Genomic DNA, 16,684 nt, shown 5'->3' with positions numbered 1-16,684 from the left:
TGTATGGTATGTGAACTCTATCTCAATAAAGTTACCAAAAAATGAGAAGGGGAACATTTAAATAATAGATTATATCATTACTTGTATGGTATGTAAACTCTATCTCAATAAAGTTGTTACCAAAAAATGAGAAGGGGAACATTTAAACAATAGATTATATCATTACTACCCTAATGGAGAAAAAAATGAAATGAGAAAAACACAGGTCAGATGAGACAAAATACAAAATAAGATGGCAGAAATAAATCCAAATGTATCAAAAATAAACTAATTACTCTAGGTTTTAAATATCTTAAGATGAGATTTTTTTCTTTTAATTTTCAACTATATACTTTTTAAAAGAGACAGAAAGTTCCAAAATAAAAAAGATGGACAAAAACAAAGTAGGCAAATATTAGACAAAACGATTTTAATTTACATTTAATTTTAATTTACATTAATTTTATATTATTCTCTATCAAACTTTAGGGCATGTTTCTATCAACTTCTAATTAAGGTATTGCTTTTGAGTTTTTTTAATTTATAGATTTTCTGTCATTTCTTACCATTATATACTTTTTAAATTTTATTTTATATTGCAGTTGAGTTTTAAAGAATTTTTTTATCCCCCACATTTAGAAATTAAAGTTTAGAAACTTTAATCTTAAAGTAGAACAAACCTCTTCTTAGGAGGCTTTCTTTCTTCTTAAACTTTCTCTTCTATTGAATTATATCTACTATACATGTTTTTATTCCCAACATTTACATTTTGTTCTCTGAAACCAGGTTCCTCTTTTTTTTTTTTTTTTAAATAAAAGAGCATTTTCTTCTTGTTTCACAGATGCCATACTGTCTCGTCTCCAACAAGAGATGTTGGGGGGCAGGGGATGTGTTTGGTTTGTGGGGTTTTTTTGGCTGTACTCCAAGGCTTGGCTTGCAAGATCTTTGTTCCCCAACCAGGGATTGAACCTGGGCCATAGCAGTGAAAGTGCCAAGTCCTAACCACTGGACCACCAGAAAATTCGAGATGCTCGCTTACTTAGTGTTTTATTTTGTTCTGTGCACTACTGTTTTCTTTTCTCATTTTGTTTTGGTTTCTGTCTTTTGCACTGTAGGCTTTCCCTGGATTGCCGGTAATGCTATGAAAAAGGAGGGCTTGCTGACTATTGAGTATCACTGTACAGTTATCAAGCAGAGACCCAGACTTTTAAATGACAGACTCTTCCCCTTAAATATCAATATCTACATGTCTTTTCTCTTAGGCCAGCCATTTCTCCAGAGATAAATCCTCCAATCTTCTGCTTGGGGACATAAAACTAGCTGTGAGCCTTCTGAAAAGGATCTAAAGAGTCTCATTTGTTCACTCAACAAATAGGTATTAATAAGTACCTATGAGATATTATTTTAGGCGCTGGGAATACTACAGTGAACAAAAGACAAAACCCCTACTCTTGTGTTTACACTTAACAGGAGATACGAGCAAAAATTTGCAAGGTAGCAATAAGGGCCATATAAAGTCAGGAAGGGGGACAATGAATATCAGAATGAGAAGGAATGAATTTTAAATCAGGTAATCAGGGAAGGCTTCTTTAATTAAGCAAAGACCTGAGGAAAGTAAAGAAGAAAACATAAACATATTTAGAAGACACAATTATGTACTTTCACTTAATACCTGTTTCATCCAGCTGCTTTATCTTTGCCCTCATATCCCTATTGTCTCTAAGTCCAAAGCCACTCTGGTTCAATTTTTCCAGAAGTTAACCTGTCTCCCATTATTGAGATATTTATTTTCAATAAATAGAGGGAAAGGAAAAGATCTGAGAGTCTAATGGAGTCAATCAATCCTATTTTTAGCCCCCTTTCAGAGGTACCTAGCACCTACAATTCCTGAATCTTTATGGGGTTGACATATGGATTAACTTCAACTTTCGTTCTCTTTCTACAGACAGTTTGCAGTTTGCTCTTCCCTGTCAGAGAATTAACAGTCTTCAACTTGCCATCTTCCTAAATCCTGCTGGTATCTTACCTTCCCTCCTTTTCTTTGTCCTTTGATTATTCCTTTTTCCAAGTTACTTTAATTTCAAGGGACTTGAGGAGAAAATGGAGATGAATTAATGAATTAATTTCCACAACTCTAGGGTAGCTGGTATTATTCCTCTTTTGCAAATGAGAAAGCTGGTATTATTCCTCTTTTGCAAATGAGAAAGCTAAACCCAAGAGAGGTTAAATAACTCATCCAAAACCATAGAAAGTAGCTCAGCTAGGGTCACTTCCTTATTAGTTTTTACTACTACCCTCAAAATAATATTAGGTTCTCTCTCCATTCTTAAAATCATCAAAGCTAACAATAAGCACCCAGAAATCCCCAGGAAGAAGTGGAAGAGGATTGGTTCCTGCCATAGGGATAATGATTGGTAGAGGACTCTTAAAGCAAGCCTGAGTACCATGGAGACTAAGAAGAAATCAAGGTTTACTACTATAATTATAATTATGGGAGAGAGCAGAAGGGTGGAGTGAAAAGGAAGAATTAGACAATTCTCAAGTTTCTCTGAAGTCATTCACAACGAAAGAACAGGGGAAACCTTTTAAAAGAGTTCCAACTTACAAAACACTGATTTACCAGGTGCTTGAAAATTCTACATCCTACTCCTAATACTTCTCTGCGTTGGCCAGTGATGAAAATGTTCCTTATTAACTGGGCATCACAGAATCCAAAAATGGAAATAGTAGGATTTTACACAACGTCCTGTATTAGACAAGAAAGGATATTTATGGCCCAATATATGACATGGTTGTATGAATGAAACCTTACCTTACTTAAAACCACTTTCAGATAAGATACTTAGTCTATGGTAACTTCCAACCTGCTGAGTCAGATCACACAAAAACCTGCTTTGTTTTAAATGGATGGATAAAGACAACTGCTGCAGCACAAGAACAACTCTAATCTTATACTTCTGATAATAAAGAACTGTGCTTTACCCAAGTTAGAAATTTTTCTAAATTTTATTTCTACCACTCACCCAATATAAGAACAGCATAAGTAGTAACATTTTCGAAAACACTAAAAGTAAATAGAAAAAAGGATATAAAGTGATCTGGCCTCAAACAAAAACACAATCACTGAGACATCAGTAATCAAACCAAAAAAGCAGACAATAGAACACTTTATGAGATTCTACAAATCAACTGGAGTTGTTCACTCTCATCACTGATGCATGGCCATTCTTAGTCATCAAAATACAAGTAAGCTACCATTCTGCTTAGGCATATCACAATAGGAAGAAAGAGTTTTGAGGTCAGAGCTTAAAGGCCAATAAAATCCTTATAGAAAACCCTAATATTTCAGAACCAATGGTTCTATAACCCCTTCCCCAGACACATCTAAATGCCATGACGATCCAGGATAAAGGACAAACAGCAAATATCTTTAGGGCAATTATTTAAGGGATTTTTTTTCCAGTCACAACTTGCTTATTTAAGCAGCTAACTTAATTTCAATTAAAGAGACCTTTGGGTATGCCTTGTATGGCAGGCCCTGATACACTTTCTGGGCATGAGGGAAACCAGCAGGCCTGAAATTTTCATCAATGAAAACTTGGTTCTTGACCTCAAAGACCTAATGTTTGGAGGGAGATAGGCAAGGAAACAGTCACTGTATACTACAGCTATGACAGAAATAAGCCTAGGGTACCATGAGAGCTCACAGATGGAACATTCAAGCTTGTTCAGGACACTTATGGGGATGGAACCAGGTCAGAGAAGGATTCACAAAGATTATATCTGGTGAGAAAATTTTGTTAAATCAAATGCTATAAAAATTGGAAGTACTATTTTTATTAAACAATGACTTGGATAGGGAATAGGCAAAAGTACAAACCTTCTAATTGTCAATTAAAAAGTAATTTCCCAATATTCAGCGGAAAAAAATGTCAGTGTATTCTCCAATTTAAAAATGGGCTTATATTCCAAAGGTTTGTAAAGTAAGTTGCTGGAAAAACTGAAGTACATTTCCTCTGATTAACAGTATTATAAAATATTCATAGATTCTCTGAGAAGCTCCATCCCCAAGTCTATTTAGCCATAATAGGTTACAATGCTATTTGTGATGAAATTCAGTTAATAATAATCATGTAGTTCAGGTGATTCACATAGAAAACTGAATTTAAATTGATATCAATATATCTTGAACCATGGTTCTTATGCTTAAGGAAAAGCTGGTTTAATTAAATGGATGAGAAGGATTAAATGAAACAAACCAGACACATGTGCATTTGTGCTGGGCACTTGACAAGCATTATCTAAATTTAATCCCCACAACAACCTGGGTTGCATTTTCTTAACAGGATAAACATAGAGGGATATAAATATGGAATCACAGAGGGATATAATAGGGTCCAAGTTCATATTTATATACTGTTAATAATCACAGTTTTAAAATTTCACTTCTATGCTCAACAAATCTGGTTCTTCCCTCACATTTACTTCCCTACTAAATTCAGGGTGCACAATTCTAAGCTGATGGAAAAAATGTCATATATCCACTGTATCTGAGCATCATTCATTCATTGATCAAATGTTTATTGACCTCCTGCATGCTAACCACTTTGGGGCTAATACACAAAAGGAGATTGCTGTTAAATTAGTGAAGACTAAGCAAAATAGATCACCATCAAGTTGTTAGATGAAATACCGTATGTACAAGGCACCACTGGCTTATGATAAACCACGATTTTTGTAACACTAAAAAAAGAGCTACCAGGGAATTCCCTGGTGGTCCAGTGGTTAGAACTCTGCACTTTCACTGCCAAGGGAGCAAGTTCAAGCCCTGCTCAGGAAACTAAAAATCCCACAAGACATGCAGTGTGGCCAAATAAATAAAAAGAGCTACCAACTAAAGTATGACACAATACTTTATCACGCAGAATTCATTTTACATTTCTTTTTATAACTTTATATCTTTAGTTATTTTTGGCTACTCAGGGTCTGCATCGCTGGGTGTGGGTTTTCTCTATTGTGGCGAGTGGGGGCCACTCTCCAGTTGCAGTGCATAGACTTCTCATTGCAGTGGCTGGCTTCTCTTGGGGCAGAGTACAGGTTCTAGAGTGCGGGCTCAGTAGTTGTGGCGCAAGGATTTAGCTGCTCCATGGCCTGCACAATCTTCCTGGGCTTCATAGATGGCTCAATGGAGCCACCTGCCAAGGAGACCTGGGTCCAGAAGATCAATCTCCTGGAGAAGGAAATGGGAACTCACTCCAGTATTCTTGTCTGGGAAATCTCATGGACAGAGGAGCCTGGTGGGCTACAGTGCATGGAGTCACAAAGAGTTGGATACGACTTAGCAACTAAACAACTAACTACTCTTATAGTAGGATCTTACTTCAGTTTTGGAGAATGATAAAGAGAAAAAGTGTCAAGTTTTGTTAAAGTAAAACTAACCAACAGGCATGAATCTTTATATACAAGAGACAAACTCCAAGCACGAGTTTCAACCATATGAGCATTTTAAATCTCAAATTAGTCAATGTATTTGTAAACACAACACACTCAGCCTAAATGCTTGGTGTTGAAATAAAGTATTGATTCTATTTATGAACTGAAACGATTTTCAATGGAGTATCACTTAAGTTACCCCATCTTAATGGAACTAGTGAGGAAATAAGGTTTCTTTATAGAATGAAGCTAAAGAGGTCTAGGATTTCAGTTTCTCATTCAGTCAGCACTTAAGCAGCCAGCACGTTAGACACCCAGGAAATTAAGACATGATTCCTACTCTTAAGAAGCTCACAGTCCTGAGTAGACAGCAGATCAATAATTACAGGAGTCAGAGGGCTAAATGTTATATCTACAGAAGACTATGCGGACATAGAAGATGTGCTCCTTGACAACTATGTGATAATGCCTACTAGGAGATAATAACCAAGACCAACAAAACTGTATGACCACTATGCATCAAGTGTTAAGAAAATAAGGGAGAGGAGGAAGAAAAAGAGAGGAAAAATTATTCCCTGCCTAGAGACAAGGAATAAGAAATAAAAGTTGTATGTTTTTAGGTGAATGTCTCAAATCCAAATAGATATATTAATATTTCAACATCTACTAGCCTGCTTAAGTCTGTTAGGAGGGCAAGTAATGAGTCATGAGCTGCACAGTAGCAGTCCTAGTCACTGCTGTCACAAATTCTCCAGCTTAGGAGTCTTCTGGTGGGGACAAAATACTGAAGTTTAATTGCAGCCAGCTATTTAAAGCAAGGCACCACAGCTCTTATATATAAAAAAGAAAAGTTGTCATTAGCAACACTGAAGAGAATGGAAAGAATGGAAAGGACGGCAACCAAATGGCTGTCTGGGATCATGAGAGTTCATTACTATTGATAAGGGCATCTTATTAAAGCAGATGACTTAGAGTCTAAAAACTGTGTACTGGATCAGGCTATTAAGAGATCATCTAACTCAAATCTTACTTTATGGGAAGGAATAATTAGCTGTCTGTTATGTAACAAGCCGGATTTTGAATTCAGCAAGAAAAATATTCCCTTTAAAACATGTGAAAGACTCAAAGTCATAGATTTCCCAGAGCCACTCTCCATAGCACTGGAGCTTAGACTCAAGCATGTCTGGTGCCACAGAAGTCTTTACAGTACACCTCAGAGTTCCTTCTGAGGTCCAGAAAGAGGAAGACTTGACCAAGTCACATGCCTTATTAGTGGCAGAGATAGGATTCCCACTTACACCTGGAAAAAGTCCATGGCAAGGACATACACAGAGACACAGTGAAAAAAGACTGATAGTAAACAATTTCAGCCTTCTGCCATGATTTCGAATGACTATAATTTTCAACATAATCTCTTATTCAATCTTCAAAATACAGAGTTGACCCTTGAACAACGTAAGAAGAGGGGCTGGGTTTGGGGGTGTATGTGTGTGTAACCCTTCAGGCAACTGAAAATTTATGTATAACTTACAGTTGGCCCTGTGTACCTTCCATATGTGAGATTCCACAGAGGCAATTTCAACCGACCGTCAATTGTATTAAGTATAGTACACCTGACCCTTCCACAACACAGTATGAATTCCATGGGTCCACTTACACAAGGATTTGTTTTCAATAGCAAATATTACACAAATGTAATGGTAAATAAAACACAAGTGGAAATTGGTTGAAGCTGCAGACACTAAACCATGGAAAATGGAGGACCAACTATAAGTTATACTTGGATTTTTCACTGTGGGGAGGGTCAGCACCCCAACTCCCTGTTATTCAAGGGTCTATGGCATTCACTATTGAAAAAAAACAAAACAAAAACCCATGTATAACAGGACTTGCTCAGTTCAAACCATTGTTGTTCAAGGGTCAACTATATAGGTAGCATGTGCTTGGGACTGGTTGTCGATACTGAATTTGAAGGACATCTAAGTGTGGTATATAAGTGGACCATGCTTTTAAAAGAGCTATTTATTACTTAAATGTTTCTTCTCTAAAAGTAACTATTTCACAGTATAAAGGAAGAAATTTTTCCTAACCAATCAAAAGTGTTTCCTCAAATCTGACATCAAGTAACATGACAAGAAAGTCTCGTCAAGTTAAAAAAATTCCAATTACCCAATTTTGGAGAAATAGATTTGCTGGCAATAAGTGTAGCAAAAATGGGGAAATGGACATTCACTCAGAAGTGCTCAGGTCAAGGGGCTCGAAAGTGGCATAAAGGGGAGAGGGAGAAAATGGGAGAGGGAGGGAAAGAGAGAAACCACTTCCTAAACCTGTGCTGTAAAGAAAACAGTAGGGAATCTGAAGTCAGATTAGCCTGTTCCTCTTGTTAATATCAAGATTTAGAGCAGTTGCTGTTTACTCTCTACTCCAGACATCCCTTTCTCACCACTCTCTATTCCCTAACAGAATTTCAAATAAATAGTAGCTAGTAAAGATCTTTGTTATCTCTTCTCCAGCCCAAAAGAATCAATCAGAATTGGTCTAAACCAGTCACAGTAATCCCATTCCCTACTGCCAGTGATTAATTTTAGGATGTGCATGTGAACCAGTTCTAGACAGAGACTTAAGGGAAAAACCTGCTGGGGAGTTTCCCATTCTAGGGGGGAAAAAAAAAAACAGGGACAAGCTAAGTCAGGAAACGGTCTTTGTCTTTGCTTCTTCCTTTTTATTTGGAAAGAAGAATAACGGTAAGGTACAAGTGGAGTTGCAGCAGCCATGCTGCAACCATAAGGTGACCAGTAAGAGAAGGAAAAGCCAACATTTATAAGGATGTCAAAGGAAAGCATGCAAAAAGTCTGGGTCCTGACTGATACAGCTGAATAACTGAATCAACTCTGAACTTCGTATTTATAAAAAGTATTACTTCAATAAATAGTATTTCTGCTTAAATCACAAGTTGTTAACAAAAAATTAATTATTTCACATTAATGTAATATTGTTAATCTGAATTTGAGGAATTTTATAGGCTGTGTTTAAATAGTAAATATATTTAAATAGTTTTCTAATTACTCTTATACATAGGAATTTATCCCTTGTTTTAATTTGTACATATTTAAGTAATATTAAATACAATATTAAACATGTCTACATTATGTAACATAAAATATTAAAAGTAACATGTCAGTACTTTCCATCGGAAATATTTTTCATTCAAAAGGGATTTATACAAATTGAAGAACATACTTCAAGGAAGACTCAACGTCATCAAAATGTTGATTCTAAGTTAACTTACATATTTAATATAATGCTGATAAAAATGCTATTAGGCACTAGTCTAGTTGATTAGAAAGTTTACACGTAAAAAAAGTAAGAGGAGCTAGGAAAATCCTGAAAGAGAATGAAGGGGAAGCTACCCCTACCATTTACTAAACATATTAAAAACACCTCTCTGATTTAAAGCATAGCAGTGGCACATAAACAGACTGACGAAAAAGGAAAGAAAATTTGTAAACAGACCCAAAACTACATATAAATTTGGTGTATGATAAAGATGGCATTTTAACTAGTGGGGGAAAGGACTAATTTTTACTGAGTGAAATTCACACAACAGGATAAGGATAAAGACTTTTAAAAAATTGTGTTACACAATTGGACAGCCTATGGATAAAGATAAAAATGGCTTCCTAGGTGGCTCTAGTGGTAAAGAACTCGCCTACCAATGCAGGACATGCAAGAGACGTGGGTTTGATCCCTGGGTTGGGAAGATCCCCTGAAGGAGGAAATGGCAACCCACTCCAGTACTCCTGCCTGGAAAATGCCATGGACAGAGGTACCTCGAGGGCTACAGCCCATAGGATTGCAAAGAGTCAGAAGCAACTCAGCATACAAGCATGCAAAAGATAAAAAAGATAGATCTGTTCACTTTGCATATCAAGATAAACTTCAGATGGATGTAAAAAAGAAAGATACAGGTCTCAGGGAGAAAAGCATATTACTTTATAACCTGGAAGAAGGAAATATCTTTCTGAAATACAAAATCCAGAAGCAAAGGGTTTTTCTACAGAGGTTTGATTATATTAAAATTTTAAAACAGAATTTTTTACATGGCAAAAATTATAAGCAAAGTAAAAGGGCAACTTGGAAAAATATTTTTTAACACGTACAAGGGGAAAAAAACCCTAATATATAAAAGGCTTCAAAGCAATTCCATTCTTAGGTATATATCCAAAAAATACAAACATTATTTCCACACAGAGATTTGCATGTGAATGTTCACAGGATCATCATTCATAAGAGCAAAACACTGGAAACCCAATTCCAGCACCTGAAAAATGACTACATAAATTGTGATATATCTATACAATGGAATACCATTCAGCAGGAAAAAAAAAAAGAATGAAGTACTAATAAATGCTACCTCATAGAAACTTGAAAATATTATGCTAAGTGAAAGAACCCAGTCACAAAAGGTCACATATTGTATGGTTTTATTTATATATCTCCAGAATAGGCAACTTCATGGACACTGAAAATAGATTAATGGTTGCTAGGGGAAGCGGGGGGTGATGTGAACAGGTAAGTAGTTTCTTTACGGAATGATGAAAATGTCCCGGAATTAGTGATGATTGCACAACCTTGAACATCCTAAACATCACTGAACTGCGTACTCTAAAAGGGTGACTTCTACAGTATGTGAATTATAAATCAGCTGTTTGAAATGGATAACATAAACAGATTACTCTTTTAGTAATTTAAATCTTTTAGTAACTTAATATGCAACCTTGAGCAAATCACTCCACTTTGCCCTTTATTTCTCTATCTGTGGTAAACAGCCCCTTAAAGCCTTCCTCAGAGGCCCTGATATTTGTAACACATTTAAGAAGTTGAATGAAAAACTGTCTGATCAGATATGAATAAATACACAGCTTGAAGGGGGAAAAGCTGTGTATTGTAAGATACATTATAAGATACTGAAAGAAGTGCTTCTATTTCTTAAAGAATGAGCCTTTCTCATTGTTCTTAACATAATCTACTAGTTACCATTCCTTAAGAGCTTGTGTGTCAGGAAGCATAACTGCTTTTCATATATTATCTCGTTCTCACAGCACTCTAAGGTAAGCAGAAGTATCCCAGTTTTAGAGTTAAGAAACAGACCATGAGAGGTTAAATGACTTAACTAAAGTAAATTCAAGCTAGCCTTCAAACTCAGATCATTATCACTTCAAACAACGATCTCTTTTGCACCAAGGTGTAACGAGAACCGGGCTCCAGAATCACTGTGGACGGTGATTTCACTGCAGCCATGAAATTCAAAGACAACTGCTCCTTGGAAAGAAAGCAATGACAAACCTAAACAGTGTATTAAAAAGGAGAGACATCGCTTTGCCTACAAAGGTCTGTATAGTCAAAACTGTGGTTTTTCCAGTAGTCATGTACGGATGTGAGAGTTGGACCATAAGAAAGGCTGAGCACCAAAGAATGGATGCTTTTGAACTGTAGTGCTAAAGAAGACTCTTGAGAATCCCTTGGACAGCAAGGATATCAAACTAGTCAATCCTAAAGGAAATCAACCCTGAGTATTCATTGGAAGGACTGATGCTAAAGCTCCAATACTTTGGCTACCTGATGTGAAGAGCCAACTCACTGGAAAAGACCCTGCTGCTAGGAAAGATTGAAGGCAGGAGGAGAAGTGGGTTGCAGAGGATGACATGGTTAGATGGCATCACTGACTCAATGAACATAAGTTTGAGCAAACTCCAGGAGAAAGTGGAGGACAGAGGAGCCTGGGGCGCTGCAGTCCATGGGGTCACAAAGAGTCAGACACAACGTGGTGACTGAACAACAAGTAAGAATAACAATAGTAACAAAAACCCAATATAAATCTGGGTTTCTGAAGTCTTGTTTCTGCCACTTAAGGATTCTGTGATATTAGGCAAGTCAGTGAACATTTGAGTTTTCTCAATAAAAGAAAATATTAACCTTTGCCCCAACTTACCTCATGGAATAATATAAAAAAAGGGACTAATATATATGTATCATTTAAAGCACTATAAAACTGTAAGAGATGACTGTAGAAACAAAGTACTTACTATTGATGAACCAAAACTATACTGAAAAATGACTTACAGTCTAATCGTAATGGAATGTACTCAAATAGTGACTTTCAAAACACCCTTAAGCACACCACATGATATAGACTAAATGTTTGTGCCCCCAAAATTCATGTTAAATCCTAACTTCCAATGTTACTTTTGAAGGTGGAGCCTTTGGGAGGTGATAAGGTCATGAGGGTGTAGCTCTCATCAAAGTGATTAGTAACCTTATTAAAGAGACCCTAGAGCTTCCTTTCCCCTTCCCACAGGTAAGGACACAGTGAGAAGACTGCCATCTATGACCCAAGAAGCAGTCCTCACCACACACAGAATCTGCTGGTGCCTTGATCTTGGATTTCTCAGTCTTCAGAACTCTGAGAAAAAAAATATGGTATTTTTTTTTATGGTAACCCTAACAGACTAATACCAGTTGCAAGCAGGGCTCTAAAGTCAGAGTAGTTCCAAAAGCTTTTAAAAAGTTCAAAACCACTGTTCTGAGCATCATCTACTGGCATCTATCAAGGAACAATAAAACCAGGATTTCAGGCCTTACCCGAGAAATAACATACATAAAGCTACTGCCACAATGCCTGGCACACAATATTAACAAAAAGAAAAAAGTAATTGCTATTATAGCTTTATCCAGTAATACTTTGGAATTACTAAATCCAATTGGAAAAAAATAAATTATGGAAACTCAAGAAAAACCAAAATCTCAAAACCACCCTGAATATGCAAACACAGCTAAACAAGGTTTACTGAAACTAAAGGCAAGAGATTATGAAAAATAGTTGAAACAGTAAGTCATATAAGATACTATCAAAGGAACAGGTCCAATCTGAGAGTAAGAGAAAGGCTGGGGAGTGGAAAAGATGAGAAGATTAAAAAAAAGCAACTGAGAAGTTAGAAATAAAGGATGATTCGAAACTGGCGGAAGTGACACTTTATAAACTAGGACTGACTAAAAAAAAAGGAAGACTAAATCCCAGGGTATTTGCAAAGGAATAAGATACATAACTCAAATTAACTATTGCCAACAATAATAATTACGAACCCAAAAAACACAATGGGTCTCAGAGTCCAGAGATCCAAGTCTTTAGTGGCCCTATTGCCCAGCTTCTAGAAAGCATAAGTATGAGGAAGATCTGTGTTTCAGTTTTCTCATTTATTAAGAGAAGATACTACTCCCTGCTTCCTAGTTTACCTAACAGAATACAGAAGTCTCCAAGGCTCAGTTTCCTCAACTATATGGTGAAGCAGTAAGACCATTTCAAAGCTCTCTTCCAGTTTGATGACTCTAGGGAAGGAGAGTCTATATTATCACTAACATTAGGGTTACATGCTGCTGCTGCTGCTAAGTCACTTCAGTGTCTGACTCTGTGTGACCCCATAGACGGCAGCCCACCAGGCTCCCCCATCCCTGGGATTCTCCAGGCAAGAACACTGGAGTGGGTTGCCATTTCCTTCTCCAAGGCATGAAAGTGAGAAGTGAAAGGGAAGTGGCTCAGTCCTGTCCGACTCTTAGCGACCCCATGGAGTGCAGCCCACCAGGCTCCTCTGTCCATGGGATTTTCCAGGTAAGAGTACTGGAGTGGGGTGCCACTGCCTTCTCCGTTAAAGAGGTTAAGTTACTAACAATTAAGCTAATCAGTAGATTTTAGTATACGTGCTGCCGACGTGGGCACTAATCAGTAGATTTTACTTTCTCTTAGAATTTTTCTTCAGTTCTTCATCTTCAGAGAACTTGTTTTGCCAAAATAAGAAGCTAAGCTCTAAACTTATCTGAAGCGCATATGGTTATTAAAAAGCTAGGATTTTTACGTATTTTCACAGAAGAGCACTGGAATACTGAAAAACGAAAAGTTTAGATTAAGAAAGGCAGCAACTAAGATACATATCAACAATAAATGCTACATTAATTTTATAGTCCAGGTTAATCTTCCCCAAATAATCGACTACAGATCAGCTTCCAGATCCTCCACGATCATGTTACAGCCCTACCTTAGTCTTCCAAAGTCAAACAATCTTCACTTTACCTTACATGCAGCCTTCTGCCACCTCTTTGCACTGTGTGCATTCACTGACCCACCTTTTACCTTCCTCTGTCAAGGTTTTCTCATTTTTCTACTCTGTCCCATGGTCAGGTCTCCACTGCAAGTCTTTGTTTCCTTCCCCGGTTTTTCCAACCATTCTCACTACCCCTCTACCCTACTGTTTTCATTTATAGATTCTCCTTTCTCTCCATTCCTAGGACCTGTTTTCACAGCACTGTATCTCCTATCTTCGTCTCTTTTGGTAAGCTTTTGTACATGTTACTTCAAGATTTTATTTTTCTCTAGTCATTATTCCAAGAATATCTATCAATCCTTCTCTAGAATTTCAAACACACACTCTTGATTACCACATACCTAAGTATTTTTTCTATCCCTTACAATCACTAGTCTCCAGAATCCTGTCTGATACTACAAACACACCTCAAAACCGACTACCTGATCAATTACCTATTTTCTAGCAATTACCTCTCCCAGGTTCAACTCATTACACTCTCTCTCCTACATCTTAGATCCCCCAACCTGGCCCAGTTCATTCAACAACCTAAAATTCCAAAAGCCAACACAGCTCCTCCCATTCCAGTAAGTGGTGGTTTCCCCCAAAACATTTTAAGCTGCTACTCTCAATACTTCATTGAGTTCTATCAGATCAGTACATAACTTCCACCAGACCTACTTGGCCTGCAAAAATCAATTGCCCAAATCTTCCTCTTTAACCTTTCCAGACCTTCTGTCTGCAGCAAGCCATTAGTTAAACCCTATTTCTACTCATTTCTCAATCTCTGGAGCCCACAGTCACTCTCTAAACCCCTGCACGCTCTCTCTCATCACTCCTCCCCTTATCCCCTACCCTCACTTCTCAGCACATTCCTATCACCCCTAACAGTCTTCCTGGCTATGTTCTCCATCTTTCCTTAGGCCTATTCCCCACACTTTCTCAGCACCCCTTGAGACCTAATCTCTAAGTCACGTGCTCACTCCCTGAATATGCCTCTTCACCTTTAGAAACTCTCTCCAGAACCTTCTGCTCCCTAGTTCTCTTTCCTTCTCCAACCCTGCCTCAGGTGTCCCCTGTTTCCCCCAGCTTCTTTCTATTATCTAGTTCTCACAGAAACTTAGATACGGATTTACTCCTCCCAAATCTTTCCCTAGTTCTTCTCCTAATTTCCCTCAACTTTTCACTTAGTCATTTCCCATTTCCCTCAACCATCCCTGGAAGATTTCCCCCCACCTTTGTTACAACTCTTTTTCCTTTTCTCAAACCTCCACCCGTTCTTCTGAGGTGCCTCCTACATCTCTTAAACTATGTTCTCAGCTTCCTCAATCTCTGCCTCATTCCCTTCTCCCTCCAATACTATTTGTCCTCTAATTTCCAGTGACTTGGCGCCTCCCCTAGTCCCCAGATCTGCCTTCTACTTCATGTAAACGTCTCCAGGCCGCCGCCAACATTCTCTCAATCCTTAGCCTCCCTTGCCATGCCACTCTGAACGCCGAGAGCCACCATTCTCCAACGGTCGGGGCCTGGCCTCTAGGGAGAAGGGGTACGGGTCACGTACCCCATTCGCATCTTGGCTCCGCTCTGACTGCCCCCGCTGCCGGGTAGTGGAGGGCGAGAGGGCAAGCGCCCAAGATGCATACTCTTCTCGAGGGCCGACATGAAGGGGAGGCCGCAGGTACTCGAACAGTAGCCGAAGCTTCGTCCCACGCTAAGTGCGGCCCAACCGGTTACAGCTCACTCCCCTAGCGACGCCCTGTAGCCTTTAGACAGCACCCAACTACCGGCAGCACCGCCCACCGGCTCTCTAAACTCCACCCCCTTGCCCCAGCACTTCCACCGGAAGTGCGCAGCAACACTCCACAAAGGCAGCTGGGTAACGGAGTCTCTGACCCTTCAGACCCCTACCAGAGAACTCCACGACCTTCGCCGGAAAGAGAAGCGCTCCTATGTACCCTGGGCAATGGAGTCCTCAAAGAGCGCATTCTGCGCTTGCGCAGTTGGAGGCGACCGCGTTCAACCCTGCAGAGGTAGGGTAGCAAAGCATCCTGGGTGTTGTAGTCTACTGGTAGGAAAGCGTCTTGGCGCCTTCCTTTCTGGTCGCTTCCCAGAGACTGTTAAAGAAAGAACCACTTCTTCCTGCCTCCCAGGTTGCCCAGCGGCCCCGGTTGCCGGGGAACGCCAGTGCCTTGGGAAGGGATGGCGGGAGGCTACAGCTTAGGTGCTGGAGCCGTAGTTGAGTTGGTGAGGAGCTCGGGGTCGTCATGAAGCAACGGAAAGCTCAGGGGCCTGGGGGCGGCCGTAGCCGCAAGAAGAGAGGTAATCTGAGCGACCAAAGGTGGAAGACAGCGTAGTTGGGAGATTGGGCGGAGTTCGGGGAGCGGGGCGCTAGGCATTCTAGGAAGACCTCCCACAGCCGCCTGTTAAAAAAGCGGGGAAGAGGATTGCGGAGGAAAATAAACCAGGGCATCACAGGGTTAAAAGAGAGCATTTGACCCTCCCGCGAATGGAAACGATATAAGGGCTGGACTAGGGGACAAAGTGGGTGAATAAATGGAATGAGGGGAGGGCTAAAAGGAGATGCTTCCAAAGGAAGAGAACGAAAAAATTGTAGGTTTTGTTTTGGTTTTTACTTTTTAAAAATTGAGGTATAATTAACATATAACGTTATGTTAGTTTCAGGTGTACCTTTGGATTGGATATTTGTATATATTTCGAAATGATTGCCAGTTGTCTCGTTAGCATCCGTCACCATACATAACAATTTTTTTTCTTTTGAAGAGAACGTTTAAGATCTACTCTTTAGCAACCTTCAAATATACAGTACACTACTATTGTCGTCACCATGCTGTACCTTAAATCCCCGTGACTTAGGAATGTTTTTGATAAGCGTGTGGGGGCAGGAAAAGGGAAGGTAGAGCTTTGCAGGTCCCTATGGGACTGGAGGGAAAACAAGTTGGTGCGTATGTCGGTAATCCTAATAGGCAAGGATCACGTTTTAGGCCTTACTGAATCCCCTATATGCAGAGTACATCATGAGAAATGCTGGACTGGAAGAAACACAAGCTGGAATCAAGATTGCTGGGAGAAATATCAATAACCTCAAATATGCAGATGACACCACCCTTATGGCAGAA

General features: G+C 38.9%; 2 protein-coding genes and 1 non-coding gene across 10 annotated transcripts in view; 1 reads left to right on the top strand and 2 right to left on the bottom strand.

The window, feature by feature from the left end:
- Positions 1–15,366, bottom strand: part of PPME1 (protein phosphatase methylesterase 1) — a 51,301-nt gene extending 35,935 nt beyond the window's left edge. For 2 of the 3 annotated variants that reach the window (XM_061380810.1, XM_061380811.1), the window contains exon 1: positions 15,109–15,366. In XM_061380810.1, the coding sequence (XP_061236794.1) occupies positions 15,109–15,209 (101 nt within the window). In that variant the 5' untranslated portion in view covers positions 15,210–15,366. The remainder of the gene's footprint in view (positions 1–15,108) is intronic. The other variant, XM_061380812.1, reaches the window with a different exon arrangement.
- Positions 928–999, bottom strand: TRNAE-UUC (transfer RNA glutamic acid (anticodon UUC)). Its single transcript has one exon. It is a non-coding gene; the product is annotated as a tRNA-Glu (tRNA).
- Positions 15,367–15,416: 50 nt separating the features above from the next.
- Positions 15,417–16,684, top strand: part of C2CD3 (C2 domain containing 3 centriole elongation regulator) — a 127,306-nt gene continuing 126,038 nt past the window's right edge. For 5 of the 6 annotated variants that reach the window (XR_009729639.1, XR_009729638.1, XM_061380795.1 and 2 more), the window contains exon 1: positions 15,417–15,577. Coding sequence is in view for 4 of the 6 variants with exons in the window: in XM_061380795.1 (XP_061236779.1) it covers positions 15,511–15,577 (67 nt within the window). In the remaining 2 variants the exon portion in view is untranslated. The other variant, XM_061380796.1, reaches the window with a different exon arrangement.

This window comes from Bos javanicus, chromosome 15 (genome assembly GCF_032452875.1).
Source record: "Bos javanicus breed banteng chromosome 15, ARS-OSU_banteng_1.0, whole genome shotgun sequence".
In the NCBI taxonomy this organism is placed as follows: Eukaryota; Metazoa; Chordata; class Mammalia; order Artiodactyla; family Bovidae; genus Bos; species Bos javanicus.
This window is presented reverse-complemented; position numbering and strand designations above follow the sequence as displayed.